The 15,194-nt window shown below is 47.4% G+C and overlaps 7 protein-coding genes across 7 annotated transcripts; 3 read left to right on the top strand and 4 right to left on the bottom strand.

Annotated features, from left to right (window-relative positions):
• Nucleotides 1–595: 595 nt before the first annotated feature.
• Nucleotides 596–2,253, bottom strand: cbf5 (pseudouridine synthase CBF5; the record flags this gene model as incomplete). Its single annotated transcript, XM_040956579.2, has 5 exons — nt 596–892; nt 944–1,170; nt 1,233–1,864; nt 1,932–2,088; nt 2,145–2,253. The coding sequence occupies 5 exons, from the start codon at nt 2,251–2,253 to the stop codon at nt 596–598; spliced, it is 1,422 nt and encodes a 473-aa protein (XP_040813021.1).
• Nucleotides 2,254–2,695: 442 nt separating this feature from the next.
• On the bottom strand, nt 2,696–3,991 carry N7455_005916 (uncharacterized protein; the record flags this gene model as incomplete). Its single annotated transcript, XM_040956651.2, has 5 exons — nt 2,696–3,123; nt 3,177–3,219; nt 3,578–3,663; nt 3,722–3,900; nt 3,957–3,991. 5 exons carry the CDS (start codon nt 3,989–3,991, stop codon nt 2,696–2,698), a joined length of 771 nt encoding a protein of 256 aa, XP_040813036.2.
• A 522-nt stretch (nt 3,992–4,513) lies between these two features.
• On the bottom strand, nt 4,514–5,689 carry N7455_005915 (uncharacterized protein; the record flags this gene model as incomplete). The annotated part of the gene is made up of 2 exons (XM_065605150.1): nt 4,514–5,145; nt 5,290–5,689. The coding sequence occupies 2 exons, from the start codon at nt 5,687–5,689 to the stop codon at nt 4,514–4,516; spliced, it is 1,032 nt and encodes a 343-aa protein (XP_065462050.1).
• Nucleotides 5,690–7,165: 1,476 nt separating this feature from the next.
• N7455_005914 (uncharacterized protein) lies at nt 7,166–8,208 on the top strand (the record flags this gene model as incomplete). The annotated part of the gene is made up of 2 exons (XM_040956683.2): nt 7,166–7,230; nt 7,302–8,208. The coding sequence occupies 2 exons, from the start codon at nt 7,166–7,168 to the stop codon at nt 8,206–8,208; spliced, it is 972 nt and encodes a 323-aa protein (XP_040812861.2).
• A 961-nt stretch (nt 8,209–9,169) lies between these two features.
• On the bottom strand, nt 9,170–10,812 carry N7455_005913 (cytochrome P450; the record flags this gene model as incomplete). The annotated part of the gene is made up of 5 exons (XM_065605149.1): nt 9,170–9,591; nt 9,675–10,283; nt 10,380–10,448; nt 10,530–10,629; nt 10,684–10,812. The coding sequence occupies 5 exons, from the start codon at nt 10,810–10,812 to the stop codon at nt 9,170–9,172; spliced, it is 1,329 nt and encodes a 442-aa protein (XP_065462049.1).
• A 1,484-nt stretch (nt 10,813–12,296) lies between these two features.
• Nucleotides 12,297–13,612, top strand: N7455_005912 (FPP/GGPP synthase family protein; the record flags this gene model as incomplete). The annotated part of the gene is made up of 4 exons (XM_040956581.2): nt 12,297–12,551; nt 12,622–12,776; nt 12,833–13,159; nt 13,228–13,612. The coding sequence occupies 4 exons, from the start codon at nt 12,297–12,299 to the stop codon at nt 13,610–13,612; spliced, it is 1,122 nt and encodes a 373-aa protein (XP_040813000.2).
• An 830-nt stretch (nt 13,613–14,442) lies between these two features.
• Nucleotides 14,443–15,030, top strand: N7455_005911 (SDR family NAD(P)-dependent oxidoreductase; the record flags this gene model as incomplete). The annotated part of the gene is made up of 1 exon (XM_065605148.1): nt 14,443–15,030. One exon carries the CDS (start codon nt 14,443–14,445, stop codon nt 15,028–15,030), a length of 588 nt encoding a protein of 195 aa, XP_065462048.1.
• Between the last annotated feature and the right edge of the window lie 164 nt (nt 15,031–15,194).

Here is a 15,194-nt window from a genome sequence, read left to right as displayed (position 1 = left end):
GGATACCAATGAAGAGAAAAGTCCGGGGAGCGATGGCATATTGGCAGTTAGGGATATTAATGAGTGTGGAGGGGGAAGACGGTATTTGATGATTGAATAGACAGGAAGACATTAGCGGACCAGCTTAAGGGCGGTCTTTCCCCTTTGCCGCGTCCATCCCAAGGTTCTACCTAGAAGTTTAGCAGTTTTTCTCATGATATGCATGTCTCGTGATGCATACCTAGGAAGTAGTGATCACTGAGCTGTCACTGGGCGGTCACATGACTACCTTGACATGATCCATGAGCCTGAGCCTAAGCGCCCTCATAAAGACAAGAAAGCCTTATCCTGTCTATATAGCTGCATATATATTCCCGAGGTCTAGCTAATACCCTTCGATATAAATCCAAAAAGAACAGTGTGGACAAAGCAAAGCGCTACATGTACGTAATTCACTTGCTAACGTTACTCAGATTTAAAAGAATGGTAGATTCAACAGATAGGCAGCCTTCAATATGAAACTCTGGAATAGAACAAATTTCCCTTTTGACCCAAGACTCCGGAAATAGCAAAATATGGTACAGGAAAGGGACCTGACGGCCTTCCTGGAGTGCATCTAGTCGCTGTCATCGCTATCATCCTGCTTGGACTTCCGGCGCTCCTTCTTCTCCTTCTTCTCCTTCTTCTTCTTCTTGCGCTCGGCCTTCTCCTCGGCTGTCTCGCCGTCGCGCTTGCGCTTCTTGTCTTCGACCTCCTCCTTCACGGGTTCGGGGGACTCCGCCTTGGGGGTCTCGGTCTCGGTCTTAGTCTCAGTGGCGGGGGCAACAGCGGAGGTTCCGGTGATGGGAAGGTTGAAGTCCTTGTACTCGCTCTTCCACTGAGCGGGAGTAGCCTCGTTGGTGCGGCCGAATTTCTGAGGAAAGTTAGTAAGCTGTACGAAAGCAAAGGAAGTTCAGCCACTTACATCGAGAGTTCCGGCGGTCTTCATCTTCTTCTTCTCAAGGGCAGTAGGTCCCAAGCCCCAGCGGCGGGGGTAGAGGTCACGCTCCATGATGCAACGCTTGACCTTGGCAACAACGCCGTGGTCGCAGGTGGTGAGCTCGACAGTGGACATCTGAGCGATACCAATGGCGATAGCCTCACCCTTGGTGGTCATGAGGACGACCTCCTCGTGGCACTCAATACCGGCCTCTGAAGAAAAAAAGTTAGTAATGGCCCAGAAATAAAAACTCAGGGGGAAGGTGTTCACATACCGTAGCGGAGAAGACCGGGAATCATGAGCTTGGCACCGTAGCAGACGGCGTTGACAGCGCTGTCCTTGACGACAATACGCTTGTAGCCGGTGAGGAGAGACTCCAGAGGGCTGATGACCTTGCGGAGGTAGGACTCATCGCGGTTGTTGTCGTAGACCCACTGGGCGTCCATAACATCGTGCAGAGTGACCATACCAGGGCCCTCAGCCATGGCTCCAGAGCGAACACGGCGAAGTTCCTGCATGTGGGCACCGACACCGAGGAGGAGACCAAGGTGGACACAGAGGGTACGGATGTAGGTACCAGCCTCACAGCTGACCCAGAAGACACCGAGGTGGCGCTCGTTGTCGAACTCGTAGTTCTTGCTCTCGTGGATGGTACGGATACGGAGCTGGCGCTTGACGGCAGAGATCAGAGGGGGACGCTGGAAGAGCGCACCGGTCAAGGTCTCAAGAGCGCGGACGAACTGGGCCTCGCCACCGGGGATCTTGTCGTGGAGACGGATCACACAGACATACTCCTTACCGGCACCCTGCTGGGACTTGACCAGGCGGGTGGCACGGTCAATGCAGACGATCAAACAACCGGTAACCTTGGGATCAAGGGTACCACTGTGGCCAGTCTTCTCGGATCTACAGAGGGTAAGATGGTTAGCAAGGGTGCGAAACCATTGAGGGGATTTGATGGATTTTGATTTACCTGAGGATCCGCTTCATCCAAGCCACGACTTCATGACTGGAAGGGTTGGAGGGCTTGTCAAGGTTGATGACACCGGAGCTGATGTATGACTTTAAGTCACGGCTCAGGGGAGAAGAGCCAGCAGGGATAGGGGTGAAGTGACCGGTCCGAACGAGCACTACAGAAAAAGTCAATGTCGGCTGGTCAAGCGTGGAGTTTTAAGGACAAGCGTACGCTTCTCATAGTTCTTAAGCAGAAGCGGCCAATCCGATGTATCGACGGAAGGAACGGACGCTTCAGGCTTGATGGCGTAGTCCATCTCCGAGGTCTTGACGACTGCCATTTTGTTGGTTGTCGTTGAAGGATGCGCGGTGAAAACCCCGAAAATTTGTCGAAGGAAATTTTGCGAGTGCGGCAGCTCCAGCGCCCGAAGTGGTTTAGCGCCTGGAGAAGGAACCACGTGACTTGGAGTTCTCGACTTTTTTACGCCTCCGGTTCCAAGGACTTCCAATTTCAAGACGTTTTGCTAATAATAGAGATTATTGAAGGAAATAATCCAATTGATTCAATAAAAGATATTCCAGGACAATCAACTACTTGGGTTCAAGAAATCTGTATTTGTGGACAGATACATGCCCGAAACCGTGTTCTTGTCAATTATCACTATTAACTATCACTATCTGCCACGAGTCCATATAGGCACCATGAACGCCGGAACGTCTGTTACATGCAAATTATTTCCCACGCAGGGCGACAACAGACGTAGAGCCTGTATGGCCCTCGATCTAACCGAGTCTCCGGCCAGCGCCTCTGCCGTTCCAAGAACCCGAAGAGGTCCAGCTGCTCCAGGATGATCCTGACGTTGACGCCGACGAGGGTTGGTCAGTTGGCCGTGGTGTACGGCTCGCCGTTCCATATCCTCGGTATCCGCTGTTGGGGTCATGGTGGGTAAAGTATCTCTCCACGAAGCCGGGGACAGTGAGGAAATTTCTTCCACCACCGAAAGTCGGATAGATGCGTGTGAGGAAATCATAAGTATGGGCAGCGACAATGCCCGTGATATCTATCAGCACACTATACCACCCGTCCGTCACCATGCTGACGAGAAGCATTGCGTATGGCAGGAATACCACCGGGATGTCGACGACCCAGAATCTCGTCTTCGTTCCTCGGTTCGTCTGGGAGAACGTGTAGACGAAAGCCATCGTCAAGGCTGATTTCAAGTCAGTGTCTGCGTGTGAATGGAATCAATTACGGCAAGCTTACGGGACAAGAGGAAAGGCGCTCCCAGATAACCACCTGCAGTGAGCTTAGGAAAGTTAGCAAATTTGGAAGATGTGTTGGACTACCAGGATGACGAGTAAAATAGGACGTGGATGGTATTGGAAAAGAATAGATGATGTATATAGAAATGTAGGGCACCTCCGATACCGACGTGATATGAAATCACGCCAGTGAGCTCGAAAGAAATCCCACCATGCCCACACCTGCACAACACCTGAATTTTGCGAATTATGATGGTGTTGCACAGATGCAGGGGTGCTCTCCCTCGCCTTCAGGAACCGAATTCAGCTAGATTTCGAAGCTGGGCGGGCAGTTATAGCGAGGGATTGGATATGAACGCGAATGCAGAAGAAAAAAAAAGCAGACTCTATTGAGTCACTTACCATGATGTTGAAAGCTACGAATAGGAGATAAATGAAGAATTCTCCAGGGGCCATGCTGGTTTCTGCAGCACTGCCATAGCTGTACACTATCGGTACATTAGCACTCTGATCAGGCCAGGCCAATGTGATACCGAGGCATCATACTGAGGTAGAGATCAAAGATGAAAGAATATTGCGGTCCGGTTAGTAGAAATGGTGTGACCAGTCGGTAGATCTGCGGCGGCCATGAGAATATCAGGCTCGGCATGAATGGCGCCCAATAGAAGCTCAGTAAGCCGCTATACATCAAAGCGGATTGAACCAGAGTCAAGGCTGTAAGGGTCCTGAATAACATGTCAGTAATGAGAGCTTGAGGCTCGGCGAATATGGACGTGCATACCTAGTGACCGGGGGAGCCGCCCAGAAGACATCCATCTTGAGAAAGAATAAGATGCAAAATGGTTAATTGATCACGGCTTGATCATTACAGCCGCTCACAGAATAGTCAAATTACTGTGTGGTTGAAGAAAGAAAGAGAAGGACAGGTGGAAAGAAAAAAAGATGTGGAAAGCTGGCTTCGGGAGAGTTTCTCCGAGATCCGTTGATTATGTAATATATTATGTGGGTCCACCAACGTTCCATCTGTTTCGGCAGCTCACACTACTACTAGCTATTACCTGTTTCTAGTTTTAATAAAGGCTCAATACATGTTTCCACAGTATATAAACCGGAATAACTTATGATAGATAGTCTCTTCTAAAAGGGTGTGCTATGACTTGAGGGCTCAGACGTCAACCTTGTTTCTAGTCTCAGATCTCATAACCCTAATTTCTCTATCCTCAATGAACTCCGTTTCATCGGATCTGCGTTTCCTGAATACCACCGGCCTTTAAATTACTTGCTTACCTTAGCTCCAATATCGGCAAACATTTGATTCTCATCCTTATCAATATTGAGTCAGCTTTGTTCGACGACCTCGCGATGTTTAGGACTCCGGATCTTAAAGACCGCCTTGGTAGGAGGAGCCAAAGACGGGAAAGTTCCTCCCTTGAGCGCAATGTTAAGCAGTTCAGCCTTACGATCAAAGCCTGCCGGGAGCAGGATGTCGTAAGCCCACAGGCAACGGGACAGCCCCATGTACAAGGATCGCTGGGAAAATTTGTTTCCTGGACACTTGCGACGACCGAAGCCGAAGGCGGCTAGCGGGAGATCGGGGTTTTCGATCCAGCGTTCAGGACGGAAGGCTTCTGGATCCTTGTGGACTTCCTCATCGCGCTCCAATCCCCATTGATTGGTGACGATGACAGAATTCTTTGGGATACGGTAGCCCATGTACTCGTCGTCTTTGGAGACGGTGTGAAGCATCCCAAGGGGTGCCACGGGACGCCAGCGAAGGGTTTCATTGATGAATGCGGCAATGTACGTCAGTTGGTCTTCATCCGCCACCGACGGGAGTCGATCCGTACCGACCACTTCGTCTAGCTGTGCTTGAGCCTTGCGGATGTTTTCGGGGAATAAAGTGGCGGTTGTGATGAGAAGATGCATCGTGGCGTTGGATGACAGGTAGGCTCCAATCATAAGCTCGCCAGCTACAAAGCAGACCTGGTTCCAGGAAATGCTCTCTTTTTCCTTTTGGCGCATGAGTTCCTCGGACTAGCTCCAGTTGCCCGTGGTCAACGCCGCTTTGATGACTCCACCCATCAAATGGAGTTCCTCGTCGAACATTTGCTTACCGAGGCGCTTCCAGGGGGCAAGCGTCGTGGGGAGACAGTTAAGCGATGGGAAAACATCGACCAGAAAGGCCGCCCAGTGGAAGCCAGTGGACTTGCGGAGAGCGAAATCGCCAAGCTCGAGGAATTGGGATTCAGTTTCGGGAGACATCCGCTTGCCGAGAACCAAAGTAAAGGCCACACCCTGAGTAAACTTCGTGATGATATCAGAGCAATCGTCGCCCACGGTGAGCAGGTTGTGCACGAGGCTACAACTCTCGAGCTGATGAAATTTGCTGTAAGATTTGAGGGCAGTGGGGTTGAGGAAGACGGTCTCGATCCGATGCAGTCGCTTCCAGTTGTCGTTATACGGTTGTAGGCCTGGTTGAAGACCGTTGGTCATACATTCGTTCGCATATATCATACGCGGCCGGGTACTGTAGATAAGACCGCGTTTATCAAGGAGATCATTGGCGACCTTGTGTGAACCAATGATAATGACGTTGAACCCTGCCAGTTTCAGACTGATGAGAGGTCCATATTGATTGTGCCAGGCCTTGTATTGCTTCCATTGCAGTTCAGTGGGGTGTTGGTGAAGGTTACCGATAATGGGCAAGGCTTTGGGGCCAGGAGGAAGAGGTTTGAGAGGAGCAGGAGCAGAAGTGAAACATCGATGATAGATGACAGAAGACACAATAAGAATGATCAATGCTATGCCCCATCGTTGAGTGAATCCTGTAACCTCTGGCAATTGAGCACCTGCAGAGGCTGTTGCACTGAATGAAGGAAAAGCAGTGGAATTTATCTTGGACGCTTCCATCTTGGTGGTTTCCCTTTTCCTTCGCCCTGGCGTTATGGAGTTTGGGGGCAAGATATATATAACAAAACCAAAGGGAAGTGAAATTAAAATGCTCCTTCGAAAAAAGATAGGAAGAGAGAAAGTTGTACTTTCAGCTATAGGTTGATATGTTTGATTGGTTCCTTGACTGTCCGGTGAAAAAGTGCACATTGCACCATTTGCATAGTGCATACTGCCAAAACCATGCAATTGTCACATCAAGACTTTGTCAAGTTGAGATAAGAGAATTGAACAGATACCTGCAAGAAGACCCGCTTTGGTCGATCGTCTTCAGCAGGAAGACAAAAAAAGTGGCTTGGAGATGATCCCGAAGGTGCCGAAACTTGAAATGTGAGAAATGACAGCTCGGCCAAACTCTGACTCACTGATCTTCACCATTAGCTACTAGAGAGAGATAAGGTGTAGATCTTTTCAGGTATGGCTGTTGTAGGAACGTGCATGCCATTGCATATATGCAATATGTCAAATTATAATACTCCGTATACATCCGCAGATGACATTGTGGCCAGCTGAGTCTCTCCACGTAATAGTAAATTCATTATAGGTGGATAGAAGAAAACAGTAAAAGGAAAAAAAGGAAAATCAAAATCAAAAGCAATCAGCTACGTATCCTTGCTTGAGCTGAGATTGCTCATCAACGTTGCATCCAAATGTCTACTCTTGACGGTCTCGACCGCTGCAAGGCAGTGGATATACCTATGTGTCTACAATGTGTATAATTTTTCCAAAATACAATGTAAATGATATTTAGGTACTCCGTGTATTTGGATTACATTCAGAGCCAGCGTGCATTGAGTCGATACTAGACCAATCCCCAGCCTAGGGACACGCTTCGTGGTATATCTCTAGAACGAGACTTGCATATATTTGGTTAATTGCTAGTTTGCTGCACGACGAGGATCTGGAATAAGATTTAACGGAGAAGGAACCATATGTTGGCTTTTCAACCATTGTCTTTCTAGTCTATCATTCCAGTTCAGAGTGAATTGCTTGCTCTTCCTTTTCAATCCAAGCCCAGGCGGATCGTCAATAACTCTCAACATGGAGGATATATCTGTGTATCCAAGCAGGGTCAAGGCTAATGAGTCCCATAGCGTCCAGCGCAAGTGAGTCGTTTCTTGGCCTCGTAAGAGACACTGCCCCAGCAGGAATATTTGGTGTTAATTCCTGCATCTAGATGGTCGTCGTCGTTCCACAAAGAGGTTGATATCACATCTCGACTTCTTGCAGGCAACTGGCTTCATTTCGTCGCTACCTATTACATCTCCATCCTGTCAAGATTGTTGATGCAGCCGCTTCCACTACCGAAAATGGTGGAAGTCCTGATCATCTGCCTCCCCTTCAGCTTGATCACAGCGTACCAGTTCGAAATCGCCCAGCAGACCTTGTCACCATTGGAAGACAAGCTCAACAAGCCAAACCGACCCATCCCTGCCGGCTTAATCACTGTCGATAGGGCTCGCACACGTTGGATACTGAGCTGGATTCTCACTACTTGTATTTTCTATCTCTTCTGCGGGGCAAATGTCGCACTATGGGCGTGTGTATCACAGTTTGTCACACTATTTTTCTATGTGTGGCCTGCATTCAACCATGTTATCTGCCGAAACCTGTTCACGGGAGTGATCTCAATCCCATTACATCGTGGGCTCAATGCCGTATTCATGGCCTCTGCCACGGAGTTAGAGCTCCCCGTTGCCGTGGACCTCGCACTTGCACTCTGGCTCTCCAGCACCATTCACCTCCAAGAGTTCCGAGATGCGGAAGGTGATCGTCTTTCTAACAAAAAGACGTTGGCAACTATTCTCTCCTCGAAAGGCTTAAGCGCCCTCCGCATTATCACTGCGGCCATCATGGTTGGATGGGCAATTCTTGTCTACTTCTACTCCTGGGTGACCAGCTCAGCCCAACAAGAGCCGACCGTGTTTTGGACCTGGGTTCTGTGTTTCATCGGGGCCAGCAATGTTGCCGTTCAGCTCTTGTTTTATGACAACGATAACATCCCCAAATCGACATACCATTACTTCTACTATCTTGCCTTTTGGACCTTCGATCTTCACCTGGTCCTTCTCGCATTTAGCTAAACGACCCAGAGATTCCGGTGGAAGCAGGACTCATATCCCAGGGAATGATGCGTCAGAGAGGCATATCCGATCTGTCAGTATCCCTTCAGGCTTTCTATATTTCCCTCGTTATGTTCCGGCTTGGCTCCTATAGGTTTGAACAGGGGCATGGGGCTTGGCCTACACCACGCACTGCCGGACCAACCAGACGAACAAATAATACAGGTTGGATGCTTTTGATACATTTGAGTCTTTAATTCGGTTTATTTCTGGTGATTTGAAGTATATTCTCTGTTTCATTTTGCTAGATTCGGCATGATCAAAGTATTCTGTAAAGCTAGATATTCCGGTTTGGATAGGAGGAAGGGAGAACCTTTCTAGATATTGTGTTGTGTTTTTTTCCCCCTCTACATTGCATAATTTAGTCAATTCTTCGTTTTGTAATTACTTGGTTTTCTTTCTCTCTCACATATAGAGTCTTGGAATTGGAAATAACAAGGCGAGCCTGATCAGCTCACCCAAGTGCCCGTTTAATGCCTCCAGAAGTCACATATCTCCATTCCAATATACAACGCTTCTCGCGGCACCACTTGTAAAAGTCTATTTGTCAGCTGTACATGCAATGTACATCCACCTATGCAGTCAGAAAACGAATAAATCCAGCATGCATGTGTATAAAACGTGTGGTAGGGCCTAGAACTAGCACTTTACGCAAGCCTCCGTCTTACAGGTACCGCAAGAGAATACCACTCTCGGTGAAGTTCCTACATCGAGGCCGGTATTTCGAGTATGGAACCCTATTTATTGTAATATGTGGGGAAAACAAAGGGCATTGTGCCACTAGACAATAAGAAAAACCTCGATTCTTGTTTAGGGGCCATGTTCCTAGCTCAACACAATGTCCATCGTAAACAATTTAGAATAACAATGAGACATAGAGAGACATAGATCCCCACCTCCGCTCTATCTGTCGTGACCAACACTACAGCGAAATCTCCTCCTTTCGCCTTCTAACATCGAGCCGAACCCCGTGATCCAAATGAATCATATCTCCACTCTTACTTAGCCCAAGAGAACAACCAGCTGCCACTCTCCAGTCGTCTTTCAATAGCATATGACAGAAGAAGATCTTGATCTCACTGGCAGCGAAAAATCGCCCGGGACATGCCTGGTTCCCATACCCGAAGCCCATGCTTTCGACGCTCGGAGTGACTAGGTTGGCTTTGTGCTTTTCGGCGGGATTTTCGCGCATTTTCACAAACCGATAAGCGTCAAATTTGGCAATCTCGGGGTCATTGTCAGAAGAGTAGTTGTGATAAGTCGTGACGGTGAGGTTGGTTCCTTTCGGAATGTGCAAGCCGTCTTTGAGTTGGACATCTTCAATGGCAACACGTTTCATCAAGACTAAATCGAGTAGAGAAAGAGAGTGTCAGAGAGGTGGTTCATTCAATCCGTTATTCTTTAACTTCTGTTGGGTTGTTACTCACAGTTGGAAGCGGGATATAACCTCTGAGTTTCTTTGATGACGCTATCCATCAACTTCAGCTTGTATAAACTCGTTTTCTCCCATCCATCATTGCCTATCACGGAAACAACTTCTTCTCGAAGAGGCACAAGAAGTTCTGGATGGCTATCGACGGTAACGATTAATTTCCCGAGGAGGTCACATGTTGTATGGATAGCAGCGAGTTGAAAGGCCAACTCGGAAATGGCTGGGTCATATCCGGTTCCTTGATCAGCTGAATCCTCAATACAAGCCAAGAGGGAAAACTCCTCAACGTCGGTGGGAGTTCCCTGCTGTGCCTGTCGTGCCCTCTCAACTCGTCGCCGCTCAACGATTGGGGTAAGTAGCGCTCGCACCTCACGAACTCCAGCACGCATCGCTCGCGCAGAGGGGAGCACCCAGTGAACTATCCCCTGCAAGCTTCGGGGCCATTTCTGCACTTCGCCGAGTGCCAAGAAAGCTAGGCTAGTGTAATTGGCGGTGGCAATCCCCCAGGCGGGATTTCGACACAGCTCTTTCCCAACAAAGACTCGGGCGGATACTTGGGCAATCATCCGGTAGATGGTTTCTTGCAGTGATACGTCGTGCCAATCTGACAAAAGAATCGCATGTTAGCAGCCATCGTGCGACTCTAGTGATTCCATTCTTGAAGAAGAAGAAACAAATAGAAGGCACATAGGATCAATACCTTTTTCGTCTGTCCAGCTTTCGAGCAATGTTAATGCAGATTCCTCCGAGACCGGTTCAGTGACGCGTGCTGTTTGTTGGGCATAAAGCCCCATGAGTCAGTCTTGTGTATTAGAAAAGAATGCTCAAAGGAGCAAGTAGCTAGACTCACCGAGAGCCCTGGTCAGTTTCAAGACGATATCATTGGTGATGGGTCCAAGGCGCCCTCCGTTAGATAATGGCTCGAACCCCGGAATGGAAGTACACATATTCTGCATCACTTTTGTGTTAGGCATTGCGAGCGGGGATCGATAAATAACACGTACATTTTCCAGACTTTGCGCATGGCTCAGATGAGGATGGCTGCGTAGTTCGTCCGCATACTCTCCTGACAGCACCAACTTCCGGCCACTGGAGGTGATGACATAGAAGGCCTGGGCAACCTGTAATAGCATGGTATATTAGCCTGGCAACGACCATTTCGCCCTCAACTGCAGGATTTACCCACCCTCGATTGGGCAGCTTTTACTATATCTGCCCCATGATGCGCAAATCGGCGTTGGGATCCAATATGAAATAATTCGCCGGATGTTCTCCCATCTACGAATGGGACCTTCTCCGATCCCCGAGGGCCAAGCACCCAGAATAGCAAGAAAGTAGATAAAGTGAACAATGCCAAAACACCTGGACTAAAATGATTCAACGACAGCCGATGATAGATCATTTTTATCAAAGCCATCGTCATCTTGGTGAAACTTTTCGGATTCGCAGGTCGAGGTCGAGTGTTGTGAGAGGGATCAGAACAAAGGAGAGAGAGGAAAAAAGGGAAAGAGAACAACAACACAACAACGACAAAGAACAGATTTATACTGTAGAATGTAACACAGACTAATTTCAAAAAAGAAAAAAGATCGCCACCTACTCTTACTCAATGTACGTATCTGGATATACAAACCTATAGCCTCAAAAAATCTCATTCCAATGTCGACAGTAGTCAGTTTACGTATAGAAGGGTTTTAGGAAAGGGGCGCTCTATCTAGGTACCATTCTTCGAATTGCTTCCATTGTCGATTGTCCTCTTCAAAATTGTGGGAATCTAAAAATTCGAGGGAATTGGGATCTACTCAGTCATATGCAAAGCTATCACAATGAATGTTTTGAGGTGATAATGCAACAGTAGCTACGCATGCATCTATGTATCTAGAATTGGCCCATCTGGGGATCACGAGGTCTAGACGCAAATACATGCAGTCACATCGGATATTTCAAAAACGAATGCTCGAGGCAGTTGGATGCAAATCGTTTCTGTTTTATTCGTTCTATTTTCCTGACTTGCAGATCCACTTCTTTACAGAGTTCTAGTCTAGATATGGGTGGGAATTTTATAGTCGACCACTCTGCATGTAAATGAGTTACTATTTTAGGAATAGGGTAACAGTTGAATGGAGAGTATGAAGATATTCAGCTTAAAACACTTCAATATTGTTCACCCACGTATTTACTGTCAATCTTCACCTTAATTACAGTTTTGACCAGAATTCTGTCTGATTGAGTTTTATGAAGATCCTGTCTTCTTACATCGATAGGTGAAGAAATGTGGCTGCATCTTACATCTCCATGCACCTATGATACATATGTATGTAGGTACCTTGCAACTACATCCGAAGTACTCCGTACATTATGTATGTATGCAGTTGCTCCGTCGACTCCGTACGGTTATCATGATCAGCTCAAGCAACTGTGTCGTGCTTGGATGACATCTTTGCGGGATGATGATCAATATTGTTATCGCTCGTTTATTAGTATTTAACTTTTTTATTTTGTGGGAAAAAAAAACCAGGATCAGGAATTGTGGCTTACCTGGCTAGAAAAAGCTGTGATGAGTTGTCTAAAACTACCCTGTTCCCTTGGATTACTGTCTCAACAAACCACCGATATCATGGAAGCAATCCTACCACCTCGAGTAATGGCTTTGTTTGAACTAAACATGTTTACAGCCTTGCAAGATCCACATAAAGACAATTGGACCCCGACGTCAAGTCCCCCAACCCTAAACGAGAAACAGTTATCTAAGAACGGTTTGGACTCAACCGTAGAGGAAGTTTCACCAATTGAGATGTCGCCCGACTTTGCTAACATCAAGATGCCACCCGAGATTACTATGTTCAATCATCTCGCGGGGGACAATGAAAGCGTGTGTCAAACCAAATCTGGGTTTCTGTGACAGTCACCAAAACTAACCTGTTATTCATCCTATTGATCAGATTATTGCTGCTCCCATCGACTATCTTCTGGCGTGTTCTGGGAAAAACTTCCGAAACAAACTTCTACGTAGCTTCAATCAATGGCTGCAAGTTCCCGAGGAGAGTCTCAAAGTCATTACCTCGGTGATTGAGCTCTTGCACACTGCATATTTATTGTGTGTTTGGTCTATTCTTCGCCTTCCATTCCCGATTATCTACTAATGGTCTACAGAATTGATGACATCCAAGATATGTCTCTCTTGCGACGAGGCCGTCCTGTCGCTCATCGGATCTTTGGGGTTGCTCAAACTATCAATTCGGCCAACTACGCCTATTTCTTGGGCCAACAGCGACTCTATGCCCTCAAAAGTCCCAAGGCACTTGAGATTTTCACCGAAGAACTGCTTAATCTGCATCGGGGCCAAGGGTTGGACCTGTTCTGGAGAGACTCGCTCAATTGTCCTACCGAAGAGGAGTATTTAGAGATGGTGTCGAATAAGACCGGAGGTCTTTTCCGTCTCGCTATTCGATTGTTGCAACTGGAGAGTGATAGAGAGAAGTATGTTCTTTTTTCCGCTTCCCTTCCATCTATTTTTGTGGCTAACAAATGATATTGTGCTTTTTCAGGGACCTTGTTCCCATCGTTCATCTACTAGGAATCATCTTCCAGATCAAAGATGACTATCTTAATCTCGGGTCCGAAGCCTACACTGAAAACAAGGGATTCTGTGAGGATATTACGGAAGGAAAATTCTCCTTCCCCATCATTCACAGCATTCAATCGGACGGTGGAAATATGCAACTACTACATATTCTCAAACAACGCACGACGGACAACGACGTCAAGCTCTTCGCCCGCAAGTATATGGAATCTACGGGGAGTGCTCGGTATTGCAAGCAGCAAATTTCCATCTATATGAAGGCCGCAAGGGCGATTGTAGCAGAATTGGCGCAGGAGTTAGGGGAGTGTGCAGAGTTGAACGCGGTTTTAGATTACTTGGAGTTTCAGTAGGGGAAACCAGCATTTGGGGGAATTTCTTTCGGTTTGAACTGTTGTTTTGAAATGTGATACGTATCTAAATCATGACTCTTCTTTTGACCACTTTGTCCCTGTAAAAAAGAAAGGAAAGATATTTCTTGGCGCTCAGTCTTTGTCAAGGATCTATACTGGGCCCGTCGGGGCCTAACCCGGAGAAATGTTGGCGGGCCGAGTCGAGTGAGTTTGATCGCCAGATGGTGCAGATGATGCAGATGATCTACACTGATCTACACGAGGTAGTCTACACGAGAGCATCGTGATTTAGCGTAACATCCCTTTTCTTCAGTCTCACACCGGTATGCAATAAATAAGCAGGGCACACGTCACAGTCCACGGGTCCAATCGCACTATCGAGGCCATACCTTGCTTATCTCCGATGAAGTTAGATGTGTGGCCTATGATGAGCCAGAATTTAAGAGGGGGGGATATAGATCTAACTAGCCATGAAAGGTACTCGGACCATATCTGATGCTCATCAAGCCACTTCATATCCATTCGATGGGCCTGGAAAAAGGTGGATGTTACATCGTTCCTCTGTATCACCCATATCTATGCAGTTAATTATCTATTAGTTAGTGTCCATCGACAAAGGATTATGGCAAATAGATAATATCTTTGAATATTATTAATTCTAAATCTTAGAGCCATACTTCCCTATTCACCCCAAACAAGTCCCGATCTGTGGAGTTACATTTCCTGGCTCTCCTCTTCCCACTTTGAAATACCAATCAAATAATGCTATCAACTAATGCTTTTCGTGGCCGGTCAAGAAACCCCTCAATCTCTCTGCTAGTATACATGTTATGGACATAGCAACTGAATTCTCAGATGTAGGAGCCCCTCCCTCTCCTGACCCAACAAACCGACTACACTTCTATCCGAAGACAGACATTGCCTCTCTGGAGACGGTACGGGAGGCCTCCAAGTCAATTTCTAGCAAGGCCCCCGTCATGTACGGGCTGGTCAATTGTGCAGGGATCTCGCCTCAAACGGCATCGATCATCAACTCCGATGAGGCATTTGATGCAATCATGGCAGTCAACGTCAACGGGGCCTGGAATGTCGGAACCGAATATCTACGCTATCTCCTGAAAACCGAGGAAGAGACTCTTGCCACTACTCCTACTGCCTCCGGTGTTTCCCTGCCGATTGATCCACCCAGCAACGATGCCGGAGTGTCCAAAGTGACGGCCAGTATGGTTAATGTAGGATCAGCTGTCCCAACCCATGGATTTGCCGATCTGGCTGCCTACACTGCCAGAAAGCACGCTGTGCTAGATCTGACTCGAGCATGGTCCAAGGATTTCGCATTGAAAGGAGTGCGGATCAACTGCCTTGCTCCTGGGACCACAGATACCCTCTTTTCAGGAATTCCTTCACACAGGAAATGATTGACGAGTATTGCCTCCCTCTCCCTGCCTGGAATTTAAGGTCCTGCCTTCCTGGTTAGGATTCTGCTGTGGTTTCTAAAGAAATATACATTTCAATTAGAAAAATTCGTACATTCTACATATAGACAGGATGATGTCTGACAAGTCTTCGCTTTCCCTTTCCG

This window comes from Penicillium solitum, assembly GCF_028829755.1.
Source record: "Penicillium solitum strain IBT 25940 chromosome Unknown utg000003l_segment0_segment0, whole genome shotgun sequence".
Classification (NCBI taxonomy): Eukaryota; Fungi; Ascomycota; class Eurotiomycetes; order Eurotiales; family Aspergillaceae; genus Penicillium; species Penicillium solitum.
This window is presented reverse-complemented; position numbering and strand designations above follow the sequence as displayed.